Source organism: Camelus ferus, chromosome 3 (assembly GCF_009834535.1).
Source record: "Camelus ferus isolate YT-003-E chromosome 3, BCGSAC_Cfer_1.0, whole genome shotgun sequence".
Classification (NCBI taxonomy): domain Eukaryota; kingdom Metazoa; phylum Chordata; class Mammalia; order Artiodactyla; family Camelidae; genus Camelus; species Camelus ferus.
Window position 1 is genome coordinate 92,269,185 of NC_045698.1, and position 17,698 is coordinate 92,286,882.

A 17,698-nucleotide genomic window follows, 5' to 3' on the forward strand; every position below is an offset into this window, starting at 1 on the left:
TCTCTCAGGAAGAATTTTAATGAAGCCAGATTCTTGCATCTTCCCACACAAAAAATCACTAAAATCATTAACTTGAGATATCTGTTCTTTGTGACTTGCGCTAATCTTTTACCAAGAGGAATACTGGACTGGAAGTATTTCCTAGACAAAGAAAAAGTCTCAGGTAACTGGCTTCTTCCCTTACCTCTTCAGAGCAGTTTACCCAAAAAAAGGTAACTCTAAGAACCAGAAGAAAATGAATGATACAACACAGTAACTTGAAACTTGTACCATCCAAAAGGTATAAATTTATTAATAGGTTTCTTGAACTTTTCATTTAGGACAAGAAGTCAGGATAACTTTCCGAACATAAACATAAAAATAAAGCACATTTATTAACAGTAGGAAAACTCCTAAGTTTAGAGTAACAATGTATTAAATTTTACATAATGACATACAGCCAAAAGCATTAGAAATTCACTGACAGATATTCTGATGCATTATCCTAAAAACATGTCTGATGCATAGCACTTACATTTATCAAAGTATGGCATTTACTTCACAGGGAGAAAAGAGGTTTCAACACAGAAACAGATTTACTGGATTTTAGCTTTGCTTAATTTTACAGATATATTTTAAAGATAAAAAAGAAAAACAAGATTCACCCTTAAAATAAAAAAAGTCTCTCTCTGTATATATATATAAAATCCATTATTAATACTCTTTATGCTCTTACAATGTAAAACATTCAGAAACATTTGAACTCTAGAAATTTTGACCAGTTAACCTATTTGGCCTTAACACACTCTCAATTCCCTTCTGAGAGAGAATCACATTAATGATTTCAGTCCATCAGTCCAATATGGATGGAGCAATTCTATTTCTTTTTCTTCTTCTTTGGTGGTTCCTCCTCAGAGCTGCTGTCTGTGCTGGTGCTGCTACTACTGGAAGAGCTGGAATCTGAGTCTGAATCTGAGGATGAGGAAGAGCTGGAGGAGGAGGCTGAAGATGATGAACTGGAGGAGCTTTCATCAGTGTCACTGTCCTCTGAGGACGATGAGGTAGATGTATCTTCACTCTCTGATGAAGAATCACTGGCTGAACTGTCACTGCTATTGCTACTGGAACTGGTTACACTCTTAGACCTATTAGACAATTATATGCATGAGAAGCTGACATTTAATAGAACATTTAAAAGCAATTTCACATGAATAGTATGTGTATGTATATACTGGAGCATTGCTAGGTTTGATGCATTGGGGACTGCCTAACTATAGTAACCCGATTGCCTACCATGTCCACCCTCTTCCCAAGAACACAAGGTCTTTTACTTCAGTAATTTAATTCTCTTGGAGTTCAAGATAAGTGTACTCATGGGAGAAAGGGTATAGCTCAAGTGGTAGAGAGCATGCTTAGCATGCATGACATCCTGGGTTCAATCCCTCGTACCTCCTCTAAAAATAAAGAAATAAACTTAATTACCTCCCCCACCAAAAAAATGGAAAAAAGAAAGATAAGTGTACCTACTATGTTGTGCTCCAGAGTAAATGTCAGAATAAAGTTGTAGTTTAACTGGGTTTATTTAAATCTCATGTAGAGTGGTAAATGTTTCATGACCTTAACTACTTTGGACTAGATATAGCTGGTCAATGATTTCTTACCAGTCTATTAACATTTCCTATTTTAAGACAAGAGAAATTATTATTTCCAGGAAAAAAGACTCTGGAAAGTTGGAGATAAAGCAGAAATGAAGGCAAGAAATTCTAGACAGGAACATATCAGAAAACAGGGTGATATTTAATCATGATTTGCAAACAAGAGATTTCAGATCCAAATCTTATAACTATTATTTTAAAGTCACACTTCCGATTCCTCCAATTAGTGTTACATACTATCTATATAATACTCCTAAAGCCACACATACCTTTTTTTCTTGGTTTTTCTTTCAACATTAGTTTCTCCAATGCTGATAAACACAAGGAGGGAAAAAGGCTCCCGTTAGGACAATGATTATTTACAGCTCAGACAAATCCTTCTGCTATCTCCAAAACTGTTTTACATTGGAGAAATACTCTGTCTTTTATAATATGTACTGAGAGTCCAGTATTTCTTGTTATAATCAAGAGGAAAGTGTCCTAATATAGATGTATATAGTACACGCAGTCAACAAGCATTTAAGGAAGAAAGATTTTATCAACCATATCTTAGAAGCCAGGTAAAGTTAGTAGTTAAGATGACTGAACACATCAATTTGATCCTTTTTTAGTTCTGAACTTAGGTTGACATGGCTAAATCAAGTATTTAGAGAACAACAGAACAAAGCAAATAATAGTATAACAGCTGGAATTTATAATTTGGGTTTCCAGAATCATATTATAGACATTTCATATATAAAGAAAAGAAACCTTTAATTTAAAATAAACATTTCTTTTTCTGCATGTCCCCAAAATGTTCAGTGATTTACCATTTGAAAACCAGAGACTTAATACTTTAAGACTATGTGCCCTCACATTATTTATAAAGAACAAAGTCTGGAGATTTGAGTGAAATATACAGATGGCTTGCTGCTATATATCTGCAAAACCACACGCATACTAAACCAGGTTTTTAAATTACAGAATTACTTCTATTACCATAGTATGGTCCTGTAAATTTAGCATTTTTATATTCTGAACTTCTCTGTATTTCCTAGATAATGCTTCTATCCTTATTTCCTGAGTCTTCAAATATAAATATGTATGTACATAAAGTTGTTCCATGATGGAATTACTTACTAAATTGTCTTTTCACAGTAAAATAAGTGGTAAAAGTACATTTGTTAAGTCACACCACAATAATTCATGATCACTGAAATTCACACTCTTCTAATCATTTCATCACTGAACCAAAAAATCAGCAGTCTTTTATATAATAGACCCATAACTAAAATTCATGTAGTTCTATGTATTTTTAAGACCAAGATACTAGCATAGTATAACTAGAAAAAACAAAGTTGGAATGAAATTATTCATAACTCTTATATTTTATTCTTTAGGACACAGATCTTCAAACATATTTTATTTATATTCCTAATAAAAGAATTTAGGAAAACTATGTTTTTCCCCTCACACTTTATTTGCAAAGGGTATAAAATCTGTCATGTTATATATAAAACACTGATATTTAAAAAAAAAACTGTTACATCATTTTGGTAATTGTAAATACTACAAAATTTGATAATTACCATATTTTACTGTAAAAAATATATGAATAAGTTTATCTTTAACAGTTGGTGTTTTTACATTGTCCTTTTTCCTCTTTGAATTTGTACTTTTATTCTGCTTTCCCCATTGAATGTATCCTAATATATTTTTATGCCTGAAAATTTTGTCATCACTATGATATTTCTGTACAATAAAGAGATACAACATAACTTGAAACTGTATCTTCTAATTACTGTGATCATAAGACTTTAAAAGTGATCATAAGGCTTAAAATTTGGAATTGAATTACCATTATAATTATTACTATACAAATTGATTAAAACAAAAAAATATAAATTTAAGTAACTATTATACATAAAAATAATTTTCCTGGAAATGTATCTCTTAATGACAATGATTTTTTTCTCTAGTTTATGCATCCATCGGTCTTACTGCTTGACTGTGACAGAGTTCAGTATCAATTTAATTCCTGTATTTAATTTTTATAGATTTAACCCTGAGAAATCTTTTTAACATAAACAGGTAGATGGGAATAGAGTTTTGCTGTAGCAATGTCATTCAATTCTTTGAATTCCTCCCATATTATATATCACAAAATTATGTATCATTAAAATATACCTTTAAATCGACAACTTAAGGGGAAGGTATAGCTCAAGTGGTAGAGAACATGCTTAACATGCACAAGGTCCTGGGTTCAATCCCCAGTACCTCCTGTAAAAATAAACCTAATTACCTCCCCCCCTGCCAAAATGAAAATAATTAAATAATACAGTAATAAATAAATAAAATATAAAAATAAATTTAAAAATTAAAACAAACAAACAAACAACTCAATTAGATCCTTCTTCAATTTTGCCGGGGGAAAAAATTACAAAAGAATTTGCTCTCAACAGTTAGGGTCTTTCACTTTCTTACAAACATCACTATTTTGAAAAATCTCTAGGTTTTTTCACGAGGACAATACACCCAGGTAAGATTAGAGATAGTTGAGAGGTATGTTTTTCTTTTGTGAAATTAAAGAAGGGTTGCTGGGGAAAGGGAAGTAGAAAAGGAGAACTAGTAGGCAAGGTCTCATACAGATTTATTTTTAGAAAAAGTACATATGAATATTCTTGATCTAGAAATTGATTACCTATCTATTCCTATATAACCCTTGAAGAGACTTCATGTCCACAAATGGAAAGAATGCTACCTTGAAAGTCCAGATATTTAAGACACTACAATATAGCTAACTGTCCTCATGAAGATGCTGCTTCTAATATATAACACTAAGTAGAACTGACACTTTCCTATCTCAGTTTCTCTAGAACATGTATACTTACTTATTTCACAGGAATTTAAAAAGCTTTATTCAAAGGGCATAAAAAGGTAAATAATAATTTTCCAGTTTCTCTCCTACTCAGTTCTTCTTCTAGGAAAGAATTACCATTATCAATTATTTGTATTTTAAAAAAAAATGTCCATTATTCCTTTTTTCTTCTTTCTCAACATAAATGATAGTAAATCACATATACTGTTCTCTATCTAGTTTACAAACTTAGTGTAAGTATCCTGGATACTTATCTTGGATATCTTTCCATAACAGTTTATATAATCTACCTCCTACTATTCTGCTGTTGTTTCACTGGCAGTTGAGGAAATAAAGCAAAGTGATTAAGAGCATGGACTCTGGAGACAGGCTAGTTGGTTTAACATTTAACTTTTCTATTTACTAGCTGTGTGACACTGAGCAAATTACTGAACCTCTCTCTATGCCTCATTTCTTCATATGTGAAATGGGAGTAGTAATATTACTTACCCTAATGGCATAGATGTGATGTTGAAATAAGCTAATACTTCTAGAGAGCTTAGACAGTGCTTTGCACACAGTAACACTCATTAAACATGAGCTAGTATTATAATCTAAATCTGGATAACCACCATGAAATATTTAGTTCCTTAATAAATCTATAAATATAAATGAATATTCCTTGGGATATCCTATGTAAACTTACCTTTGTTGTAATAATAATCTGTTTTCTTTTTCTTTTAAAGCTTTCTTTAGTTCTGCTGTTCTTGAAGGCCTATGTAAGTACTTTCTTTTTCCTGTGCATTCATAAGTCCAATGTCCAAATTCCAAGCATTTCTGACATCTTACATGTTGCTTATTTGCTTCACTACAGAGCAAAAAATAAAATACAGGCCTTAAATTTATGACTTGATATTTTCTGCCATGAAAAGCATAAATAATACGAGCATAAAATAATGTCTATGCTTACAACTCAAAAATAAACATAATTTTCCACTTTAAATTATTTGTTAGATTTTTATTACAAGGCAATATAATAAGTGGTTAAGAGCATGGACCTTGGAGTTAGAATTGAGTTCAAATCTTTCCTCAATTCCATTTCAGAAATGGCAGACTAGGTAACTCTGCAGCTCGAAACTAGAAAAGACAGTGAAAACATTTTTAACAGTCTGCTGGAGGCATCAGAGAACTAACAGGGGATAAAGAATAACCAAGCCAAGATATGGAAGAAACTAGGAACCCAGAGTGGTCAGCCCTGTATTTAAGTCAACTCTTGTGTTGGGGGTGTCTGCCCAACTCAGGAGGGTAATTAAGCATCACTTACAACAAGTAAGGAGACAAATGAAGCATTCAGAGTTAGGACTCTGAAGGGCTATGCCCTAAGAACTAACCAATTGCATATGGAGTGCAGCCCACCTTCGAGTCGTTGAGGAGACTAAGAAAAATCTCAATCCCTCAAACTAGATTAAGACAGTGGCAAGTGGGGGAAAAGAAAAAGATGTGGCGAATGAAGAAAAACAGGTGAAAGAACTGAAAATGAAAAAAATAAAATTGTCATTCTTCATTGCTGATGTATTATGTACATAGCAATTCCAAGAGAATTTACAGATAAAACATTTTTGAATAATTAGAATGGACAGCAGCCAAAGGGCAAGAATCAATTGTACCACATTTTCATGGGAAAAAATCTTTTCTACCAGCCTGCTCCAATTTACAGAGTTTAAAATAGCTCAAAGAGAATGAAGCACAGGCCCTCATAGCCACATAGCCAGAAAGAGTGGACTAGACAAAACACCCAGTAATCTTTTTTCTGAAATCCATTTCAAATCCTTTCACTGATATTTCCTAACAATGAAAATATGGGGGAATCTGGAAGCCTCTCAGAACCAAGGAAATAAAGTCGTCTTCTCCAGTTTACAGGCTGTTTTCCCAATATTAAGAAACTTATAACTTGGGATCCCATCCATTAAAGGTATTATCTACTAGCACTGTGGAGTTTGTTTTTTGTTGTTATACATAGAACATTCACCAATATCTAAAGCCCATCTATGATGTTCTAAACATCAGTTAATCATTCCTAAAGATACTTATATCTAGAGAACTCTGTATAAGACAGATCTATAATTTCAAAATAAACAAGACTGGCATTTATTTCTACCCAAATGAATACCCTATTTAATAATATTCCATTTCTATATCCTAAGCTAAGGCTTAAGAAGTGTTTTAACGATACAGCCCTTTTACGTGAAGTGACCTTCTTTGATTCTTAAAATATTAAGACATGCCTGCCATATTGGCAAAACTGGTTTTTTAAGCCTATTGTTGGAAATGGAGAATGTGCACTCTCAATACAGTAAGATATACATTCTTAACTGCTGGTTAGAATGTAAGTTGCAGAAACTTTCTGAAGGGCTATTTAGTAATATGTAACAAAAATCTTAAAAGCGTACATACCAAGTAAACAAAGCAGATAATATAAGTGAGGATTACTTATCTTGAAAATCCCTAACAATCCAAAATAGAGCTACTGGAACTAATAAATGAGTTTAATAAAGTTGCAGAAGTCAATTTATGAGCAACAAACAATTAGAAGTAGAATTTTAAAAATGCTATTACAATACTTATTTTTACCCTTGTTAGATTTCTTCTTGTTAGATTCAACATAGAGTTCCAGCCTGTCAAGACCTTTTTGGATCCAGATTCAATCATCAATTATATTAGTTATCCCTCTCAGCTTTGTGTCAACTGCGGGTTTGATAAATATGCACGTGTCCTCATCCAAGTCATTTTTTATAAATATATGTTGAACAAGACCAAACTGAGGACCAAACCCTGCAGGTCATCACAAGGATACTTCTATATACTTACTTCAACCCATTAAACAATACTCTTTGTCCATAATGTTCAACTGATCCACCTAATTATTCTGTTTTGTTCACAAGGATACTGTGGCTTTTCAAGATACCTTATTGAAATTCAAATACCTAAAAGGCAATAAGGGTATCAGTTTGTAATGATTTGATACCTGGTGAACTTGGCTTTTCTTGCTGAATGGATTTCATAAACACAGTCAGAATTTTGCTTGGAATGGATGTCAAGTCTACTGGTCTAATTTGTCAAATCTACCCTTCTCATTTTGAAAATCAAAGCAGCATTTGCCTACTTCCAGCCTTTCAGCAGCACTCCTGTTTGCCAGAGTTACTCAGATTACCAGCAGCAGTACAGCAATCTCACCTAGAAAATCTCTGGTGTGTCAGGGAGCAATCACCTGGGTCAAGTGCCTTAAACACATTCAGAGTGGATTAGGGCTGTTACCCACTTCTCAAGTATTTGGGTTTCAGTCTTACTCTTCTCATTCTGCATATAACTGCGTTTGAGTTAACTCTGATTCAAAGTTAAGTTCGTAAAAGATCTGCTGAATTGGGAAGTTCAAATTTCCCCCCTTTCCTCCCTTAGTCCAAAGACTTTTAAACACAACGTCAACTACTTTCTCACTTCTCATAACTTGTAGTTTAAAACTTGTTTTTCTTTTTATTGAAATAGAGTTGATTTACAATGTTGTGTTAGTTTCAGGCATCCAGCAAAGTGATTCAGTTATACATATATTCTTTCTCAGATTCTTTTCCATTATCAGAATATAGTTAGTTTCCTGTGCTTTACAGTAGGTCCTTGTGAAACCTGTTCTTATTGACATGATACATGCTCTTTATAAATAAAATGAAATATTTTTGATTAAGTAAAGGCTCCTCTTCTGCTTTCCCCTCCAAAATATTCCCACAACTCTCTTGGACACCCCCTGCCTCTAAAGGCCCACCCTCTCCAGCTCCCTGGAGACTTACAGTCTGTATACCATGACAGGTGTTATTATACACCGTGTTTTCTTTCCAGTAAGACCAGAAGCTCCTAAGGTTATGATTTGTCTTTTACTTCTGAGTAACCCATGTACCAAATACAGGCATACCAGAAATAAAACATGTTTTTAACATTGTAATACTTCTACAATGAAAAATAGCAATATGCTAAAAGCGCTAAAAGTTTTACTTTCACTTCATATTTACAGTGGACATTGGTTGGTTTTGTCAATCTAGCAATCATTACCTCCTCTGACCTACCTACTTGGAATCCATGATTGGTTTATAAAGATCCATTCAATTATGCTAGAAGAGAATGAGATCTAAGTCAATCAGACCTTCATAATCCCATAGACATGGTTCAGGATAGGGCATATAACCCAATCTAGACAATGAGATGCTATCAGCTTGAAGCTGAGAGGATATAAAGCTAAATACTGCAGCCACTTCAGGACCAAAGGAGTGAATCTTTCCAAGTATAGAATCAACACCCAAAAGAGCAAACCTGAGAGTTAGAGATTACCCTGGGGACATGATGATGCGCATATATATCTATTAAGTATTACTGTCATTCCATTCTTGATCTCAGAACTGTCTGACTTCAAAGCCTTCTTCCTCCACCAAGCATACCACTTGCTCAGATTCCCTAAGTCTTTATCCTTATGCTCAAGGAACTCTTCTCATCAGGCATGAAAGGTAGAGTCTGATGAAAAGGGGAAGAGGAGGATCAGGGCTCTTAGAATAAAAATATAAATATAAAAAAAAAAACATACACACTTGAGCAGACTGTGACCGATATACACATACAAACGGTGATGGCATGAAAGGCTGAGAGAATGAAAAAGTGGCAGACGTGTTTGGCTGTGCAGCTTGGTAGAAGAAAAAAAGGCTTTACAAAAACAAGGCATTTGGCATGAACTCCTGCATTATCTGTTCACAGCAAACCTCTTCTGCTACTCTCTCTCGCTCATTAGCCACAACGGCCATCTTCTGGTTCTTAAAACTAAGTTCTAACCTGTCTCTCAAAGCATTAATGCCACCGTCTGGATGCTCTTTCCACAGATCCTCTCATGACTAGCACCTTTCTTACAAGTCCGATCTGTGTTCAAATGCCACCTCTTCAGAGATGACTTTTCAGCCCAACCATCCTAACCTGGATCACCTCTTGTTTTCTTCAAAGCTCTTATTATCAACTTTATTTACTTAAAATGTTTAGTCTATTGGCTCTTTTCACCACTAGAACGTAGGCTTCCTGACAGCAAATATTCTGTCGAACACCTTTTTCCTTAAACCCAAAGTCTGGCATAGAGCGATAGGTAACGCATAAGTATTTGTTGAAGAGAATGAATGGCAGAAAGTGAGAAGATAGTTTGGGAGAAAAGCCGGCGTTGTAGGTTAGGCTGTTCCTCGGGAAGGCGATAGGAAGCGGGCAGGAAAAGTCAGCTGGGCTGGAGGCTACACAGGAAGCTGAAGGTTTACGTCGGCGGGAGTAGGGGGTGTTGGAGGAGGGTTTCAGTCTTCCCCCGGCCACGCGTCGGGTGGGCTGCTGCGTTAGCAAAGGGGCATAAACCACTTAGCGACCAACCCCTGGGCGTCCCCTTCGCGGGAACCAAACGCGAGACTCTACTCAGACACCCCTAGGTCCCGCCCAGCGGCCTTACGCAGCCGTCTTCCACGAAATCGCTAGTCCACAGACATCAAACTTATTGCCGGAGCCCCTTGCGGGCAGACAACGTGCGAGAAAAATGGTCACCTTCTGTCGGGCCAAACTGAGGATCCAACACCGGTCTCGGATCCCGGCGCCCGCACATCCGCCGGCTGACGCGCTTCTCCCCGCCCCCAGCCCGCCCCGCGGCCCGACTCCGGCCCTCACTCACGCTTGTCTCCGGGCTATGAGCCGATGCATGGGAGTCGCCATCTTAGCACGACTGAGGCCCGCCGCGCTGGGTTTTGGGAAACTCTTCAGAGGGGGCGGGGACTTCGAACTCCTGCGGCTGTAGGCGTGGGCGGAGCCAGTTGGGCCTCAGGAGCCTCTGGGGCAGCTTTGGGGGCAAGTAGTGGGTGGGGGCCTTGTATGTGCTGTCTCCCGCGTAGAGCTATAGTTTGAGGAAGAGGAGTGAGGCCGGTTGTCCGATCTGACAAAGGTCTTGAAGGATGGGTCCACGTAGACTGCGTGGAAAGGCAGGGAGGAACATTCCCAAATGAGGAATTTGGCTATCTATATTTATTTATATTTATATATAAATGACTGTATATGTAGGTGAATAAAACTGTGCAGTGTTCGGAAAACTAGAAGTAGTCTGGAGAGCAAAATAAAAAGGAATGAGTTAAACAAGATTGAGACCATCAACTCAAAAACTTGAATTTAGTGAACTGTAAGTCAGATAGGTAATACATAGGTAAAGGTGCTTTGTCAACTGGAAAGATTATACAAATGTTTAACCATTTCAGGATATTTTAGCATTTGGTGTCAGATCATGGAGATTTTATTCCCTTAAATCCACATTCTTTGAAACATATAATTTTTGAAATATATATATGCATCTATGTTTTTCGGTCCCCGGTTTTTTCAATTAATGCTTATCAAACACCTAAAATGTTTTGGGAACTGAGGATACAGCATTGAACAAATAAAGTCCTCATACACATGGAGCTTTCTACAGACAATGAACAAAGGCAATGACCAACGAGCATAAATACTTTAAAGAAAAATAAAGTATCGGGAGTCAGAGAAGGTGATGTCATGTGACCTTTGTGCACATGTCTTGTTCTTTACAAAATGGATTCTATCTCTTCTGTTTTTCATTTTGCTTTGTTCATTCCTCAATGTACTTAGGGACATCTTTTCCCATATCAGCATCACAGATCCAATTAATTCTTTTTATATATTATGTTATGTGGATTACATGGGTATTCCATAAATTATCCAACCAGTCCCCTGTTTGTGAACACTTAGATCATTTACCACAAAGATCATTTACTACCCCAGCATTAAATTATAATATGGGCATTTTTCTTTTTCTTTATGGGTTTCTAGATTTGGCTCATGCTTAGACTGGCCCAAATTATTTAAAATATTTTTTGTATTTTATTGTATTTTTTCAATTACAACTATGGGTATATTCTTAATACTTTTTGTTTTTGAAACACCATTTAGTACAGTTAGTAACATAATCTGTCACATCTTTATTGACTTGAAATGCCACTGCCTCATAACTAAATATGTACAAATTTAATTAGTTTGAACATTCTATTTTCTTCCAAAGATCCATTTGTGCCAGTGTTTGTATTGCTTTAACTTCCATAGTTTTATAGGATATTTTGATATCTGATAAAGCAAGTCTCTCATAAAAATTCTTCTTTTCCTCTATTTTCTATATTGCTTCTAAGCATTTATTTTTCCAGATAAGCTTTGTTTTCAGTTTTCAAGTTTCCCACCAAACAAAATTAAGATTTATTTGTCAGCAACTTTTAAAGGAAATTGCACTATAGCAAATATGAAAAAGCAAGAGGTAGAATAAGATGTAACAACTAGAAAGCAGGAAGCAAATGACCTTATTAGTGATTAATTGGGGTACACACCTGGAAAGCCTACAAGAGTTAATTAAAAGCTTTTACACACACACACACACACACACACACACACACACACACACACACACACACACACACACTACAGTAATACCTTGCTTTTTCAATGGTAAGACCAAGCCAATGTAGCTCTTTCCCACTGAGGCCCATGAGCATGAGGGATTGTCAGCTTTGTCCAGAGGGCGAAGGCTAAAATTCAGACACTTAAGTGTTGTAAATCTTAATGGGTGGAAGCTAAAAAAAATTTAAAACTTTTGTGAAACCTGCAAGTAATGTCTAGCTGGCAAGAATGAATACTTCACTAAGACTTTAAACAGACTATTCCTTTATTCTAGAAAAGCCTCCCGCAAGTGTCTTCCAGTTATGGAAGATATCTGAAAGAACTGGAGGAAAGACAGACATAAAAGGCATGTATTGGAGGGAGATTTCCATCTCTCTGGACTGGGTTGCTTTTGGTCAGGATGATTGTTTCCTGCCCTGACCCTGACCTGTTTATGCTCACCTGTGGTTAGAGAGCGGAGCACAGAACAGGGTCTGCTTCCTGAGCTGGCAACTGTGCAGTCCACGGGGCCCTGTGCTTAGAAGAGTTCCATGCTTTGTTTCATGCTTTGCTGTTGCTGTCCTTAAATTCTTAGTAGCTTTTGAACAGAGTCCCACATTTTAATTTTGCTCTGGGCCCTATACATTATGCAGTTGGTCCTGCAGCAGAAGCTGGTGAACATGTTTTCATAATACTGCGAGACAGCTCAATCCAGGGTCAGAAGAGGGGAGAGAATGGAATCTCTTGCTTTTCCTGGAATTGAGATTCAGTCTTTTGTTTGAAGATGTGTGGCTATTCTAAGGGGGGAAAAATTTTTTTTTGCCTTTTGAGTATGGCTTAAAAAATTTTTTTTGGAGGGGAAGTAGTTAGGTTTATTTATTTTTTTAATGGATGTACTGGGGACCTTGTGTATGCTAAGCATGCAGTCTACCACTGAGCTATACCCACCCCACACCCCCAGCTTTCATTATGTTTTACAAGCAGTTATTGACACCATTTAGGAAACGTCAGTGTTGTAAAATGGGACCCTGGTACAAAATCAAATGTAGTTTCTTCCTTCATTTGCCTTTGGGTACAGCAAGAAAAGCTCTTCTCCTTCTAGTAGGATGAGGGAAATTGACTAATTTGATTAAATAAGAGAGAGGTTCAGAGTAGGGAAATCGTTGATTTTGTAAAGGGGAGTGGCCATGCAAGGGGACTGGCGGAAGTCGCATTTGGGCCTCTGTGGTTATGAGGCTCTGGTTCTCCAAATGATGGCCCTTCCACCCACCTTTGGGCTTGGTGAGAGTGGTACCAGCAGCTCCCTAGAAAGGGGTAAGAGCTGCCTTCCTCAATTATTTCCACTTTCCAAGAGGGCTTGAAAACTAAATACTCAAAAGGTATGTCACATTCTCTTATCTTCAGACACAGCTGCTTGGGTTTCTCAGGGACCTTGGGGCTTGATGCAATGCCTTGCTGTGATATGCCTTCATGATTGCTGTGATATGCCTTCATGAAGTGATCTTACAACTGTGTGGTTGTGAGTCCAGGATTTGCTGGTTTAGGAGAGAAGAAAATTGACATCCTGAGAGAAGCAGAGAAGAGAGACAGAGAGAAAAATTCCTACCGATGATGCAGGAAAAACGGATGTGGTGCAATAGGAGGGCGTGTCCCAGGTCTTGGTCGAGCCCCTGGGACTTGCCCTGCCAAGTGTGGGTCCTTGGCTTTGTCCAGGAAAGAATTCAAGAGTGAGCCACAGTTGAGTAAAGGTAGATTTATTTAGAGAGATACATAGTGCATAGAGTGTAAGCTGTTTCAGAAGGCAAGAGAAAAGCCACGAGGTGCGGGCGTTGAGTGCCCAGGTTAGACTAAAAGTAGATACACACTCCACAGAGAGAGTGTGGGCCATCTTTGAAGACGAGGGAGTAAAAAGGGCAGCCATGAGATGTGGTGTTGCCAGTTTTTATGGGCCCAGTAGCTTCTTATGCTAACAAGTGGGAGGATTATTCCAACTACCCTAGGGAAGGGGTTGGGATTCCCAGGAAGTTGGCCGTTGCCCACTCTTTGACCTTTTATGGTTAGCTTTGGAACGGTCATGGCACCTGTGGGCATGTTACTCACCATGTTAATATATTACAATAGGTGTATAATGTAGCTCAAGGTCTACTAGAAGTCAAATCTCCCACCATCTTGAGCCTCAAGGCCTACTGGGGGTTGAATCTTTTGCCATTCTGGTGTTACCTGCTGTGTCATTTCTTGAATAGCTGTGCTCTGCCCCCTTCCTTCCTGTCTCACCTAGATAGACTTGACTGTCTTTTCATTTGAATCTTTGGGTTATTACAGCTTCACTTTGGTAAATTTTTTTTTGTGATTAAGATGGTTCAAGTTGGGTTTCTATGTCTTGCCCCCAAAGGATCCCCATTTTACAAATTAAGAGACTGAGACTAAGATGTCTTTGTTAAGTGATTTATCCAAGGCCCACTGCCCTGAGCTTTTTCCATTACACAACCCCTCCCTTCCAGCCAGTTTTGTTTATAGTCAGCCCTTCTTATCTGCAGGTTGGGTGTCTATGGATTCAATCAACCACAGAATGAAAATATGCAGAAAAAAAATTCCTGAAAGTTCCAAAAAGCGAACCTTGAATTTGCACTGCTAACTGTTTATATAGCATTTACATTGTATTTACAACTATTTACATAACATTTACATTGTATTAGGTATTATAGGTAATCTAGAGATGATTTAAAGTATACAGGAGGACTTGTGTAGATTTTATACAAATACTACACGATTTTATATAGGAATGTGAGCATCCACAGATTTTGGTATGGAGGGGCAGGGCAGAGGGGGCTCCTGGAATGAATTCCCCAGGAATACTGAGGAATGACTGTATTTTGAGATAATGGAGAATGAATTCCTTTCTATCTTTTAGGATTCAATTGCAAGAAACACAAAACAAAACTTTGGCTAAATAAACAAAGAATTTATTGTTGGTTTATTGGCTAGCTCATAATCTGGAAGAAGAAGTGCACACCCAGCCTCGAGAAGGCCTTCAACCAGAAAAGTCCAGATCTTAGGAATGGGAACTTTTTAGGCAATTGCCAGCAGGTGATTAGGTCCAACCCTCTGCATTACCTGTATGCCTCATCTCAACAGTGAAGTTCCCTGATAAAAGTTTGCTTGGCTTCTTACTGAGATGTGCCCATCCCTCTGGTCAGATGTGGGATCCCACAATTAGCAGGCCTCCAGAATGAGGAAGACTTGAGGAATACTCTAAGGAATAAATGATGAGCAGACAAAAAAACAAAAGATGTGCATTACATCCTGTAGCAGGATCTTTGGACAAGATCTTTGCATGCAAGTTTATCATATCTAGGTCACAGTGGGAGAGCTAACACAGTGTTTTGCAAAGGCTCACAAGTGACCAAACATTTAGAAATGAAATATAGCAAGCACAAAAGAAACTAGCTGAATTGAAAACCCCAACTCAGCTTTCTTTCTCTCTCCCTTTTCTGGTGAGCATGATAAACTTCTGTGATCTAAACCCACACATTTTAATTGCCAAGTCAGGTATATGATGATTAATTTATTACAGTGCATGTGAGATTTGGAATAATGATCTAATATTTCTTCCAGAAATAACCTCATTCATCAAACTCCTCTGGATGCCCACCCCCTCTACTGCACCTTTCCTGTGATGTGGGTCCTGAGGTGAAAATGACTTTATACCGGCTTGAGCTAAAGTCTTGAAACCACACCCCTCCTCCTTTTTTTTTAAAACACAATTCATTTTCATTATGAAAACACTTAAAAATAGAGATTAAGAGAAAATAATGCATAATATTTTCCACTATCTACAGAAAGAGATGTTTGAGGTTTTCTTTTAAGAAATGTAGATATTTCCTATACCCATAACTGAACCTCAACTAACTATAACATATTTTAAATATCACAGACAATATGTGTCTGGGGAATTTTAAATTGACCTAAGCAGCATTAATAGATCCTTGCTTTTCAGTGATTTTTTTTTAGCAACTACATTTTTTGAGGGTCAGACACTGTGCTAGGTCTATATAGGCAGTATTTTTAAAAGATGAGGTATAATTTACATACAATAAAATACACAGATTTAAACTGTATAATTTAATGGATTTTAACAAATGTATACACCCACGAAATCACAAAAGATGTACCACCACCTCAGTCAAGACAGAGAATATTCCTTCCATGATTTGACAAATCAAAAGGTGATGTTGCACAACATGAGGCATGAGGAGTAAGAGTTCTATCATCACATCAGTCCATCTGGACTGGAATGAAGGTGCCAGTTTTTCATATTTCACAGTATCCACATAAATCCTACCCCCATTTCTTGGCTCTTAGTGGGAGGATGCTCTCCTAATGTAGAATTCTGACAGTTCCTATGTAGCTATCATTAGCACCTAAAAAAGGTGTCACTTTGTAGAATATATTTCTTTTTTAAAAATTTGACTTTCACATAGATTCATTTTCTCTATTCAGTCTAGACAAATTTATTTCTTAAGTTTTCAACTTTTTAAAGGAAAGTTTTACTTTTGGGTGAATGTGAAAAACGTGGAAAAATACAAACTTATTTTTAGGTCCTTAGGTGTATATAGATTAAACATTTGTACGTTCATGTATAACTGAAAAATTGTGCTCTACACTAGAATTTGACACAACATTGTAAAATGACTATAACTCAATAAAAAAAGTTTAAAAAATTTGTAAAAATTTAGTATTTTCTATGAATGTACATCTTAAGGCTTAAAAAATATGAAGCTAGTAATATTTTATAGTATCAAGCACTCCTTTCTGTGATAGATAAAACAACTGAAAAAAAGCTTTATTTTTTTCCCAGTTACCAGTGCTACTAGTGAAAAAACCCAAACTTGCCAAACTACTTCAAAATAAACAACTCTAACTCATTTCTTATTAGAATCCTAATCAGAAAAATACTAAAACCAAGGCTCAGTTTACATGGTATGTAAAGCGAAGAGAAAGTAGTAATTACTTTGTTTTACGAATAAGAATGGCAAGATAGCCTCTCTCCACAAAAAGCAGATACAGCCCAAGTCCACTTCAGGGTTGGGAAGCTTATCTTTTTGTGAGAAGCACTTTGCATAGTACCAGTTCAGGTTCAAGACAGGCTCTGGAATTGTCAACAGATCTTTTTCTTGCCCTTGCTATCAGTAAATAGGCTATCAAGATTTTCTTTTTGCACCATCTGATTTTTATCAATCTTTTAAGAATTTGATAAAATTTGAATTAACTCTGCACGTTGTTAAGATTTGCTTCAAATTTCCAAGGATTACCAGCATCTATAAACCTTGCCCACTTTAGGTATTATACCTTTCCATTCATTAAATGTTGAACCAAGATTATTTTTATGACAAAACATTCAAGTTCTGTCTCTGCATGTAAAAATACTAACTATTCTGTTTCTTTTCCATCGTCTTCAGTGAAAGTTCGTGAAGCCATTTAAAAATAGATGTCATGAAGGGGGAAGGGTATAGCTCAAGTGGCAGAGTGCATGCTTAGCATGCATGAGGTCCTGGGTTCAATCTCCAGTACCTCCTCAATAAGTAAGCTCAATTACCCTCCCAAAAAAGATGTTATGAAGGGCTTTTTTTTTTTTTTTTTAAGTATAAGTGATATATAACAGTATATGACTTTCAGGTGTACAACATAATGATTTGATATTGCAAAATGATCGCCCTAGTAAGTCTGGTTAACATCAGTGTGAAGG

At 36.6% G+C, this 17,698-nt stretch overlaps 1 protein-coding gene across 2 annotated transcripts; it reads right to left on the minus strand.

The window, feature by feature from the left end:
• Positions 1 to 261: 261 nt before the first annotated feature.
• On the minus strand, positions 262 to 10,324 carry ZCCHC10 (zinc finger CCHC-type containing 10). Of its 2 annotated transcripts, XM_006179606.3 has the most exons (4): positions 10,199 to 10,324; positions 5,177 to 5,338; positions 1,904 to 1,945; positions 262 to 1,124 (listed from the first exon to the last, which is right to left on the minus strand). In XM_006179606.3, exons 1-4 carry the CDS (start codon positions 10,237 to 10,239, stop codon positions 857 to 859), a joined length of 513 nt encoding a protein of 170 aa, XP_006179668.1. In that variant the 5' UTR covers positions 10,240 to 10,324; the 3' UTR covers positions 262 to 856. The 2 variants fall into 2 exon arrangements, with proteins under 2 accessions (XP_006179668.1, XP_032332621.1); XM_032476730.1 differs by lacking the exon at positions 1,904 to 1,945.
• Positions 10,325 to 17,698: the final 7,374 nt, after the last annotated feature.

Coding starts and splice junctions, on each gene's coding strand:
- ZCCHC10 (XM_006179606.3), bottom strand. CDS start 10,239: ATGGCGACTCCCATGCATCGGCTCATAGCCCGGAGACAAGC. Junction 1,946..5,176: donor AGATTATTATTACAACAAAG/GTAAGTTTACAT, acceptor TGTGTTTATCAG/CATTGGAGAAACTAATGTTG. Junction 1,125..1,903: donor AGAAAAACCAAGAAAAAAAG/GTATGTGTGGCT, acceptor ATTGTCTAATAG/GTCTAAGAGTGTAACCAGTT.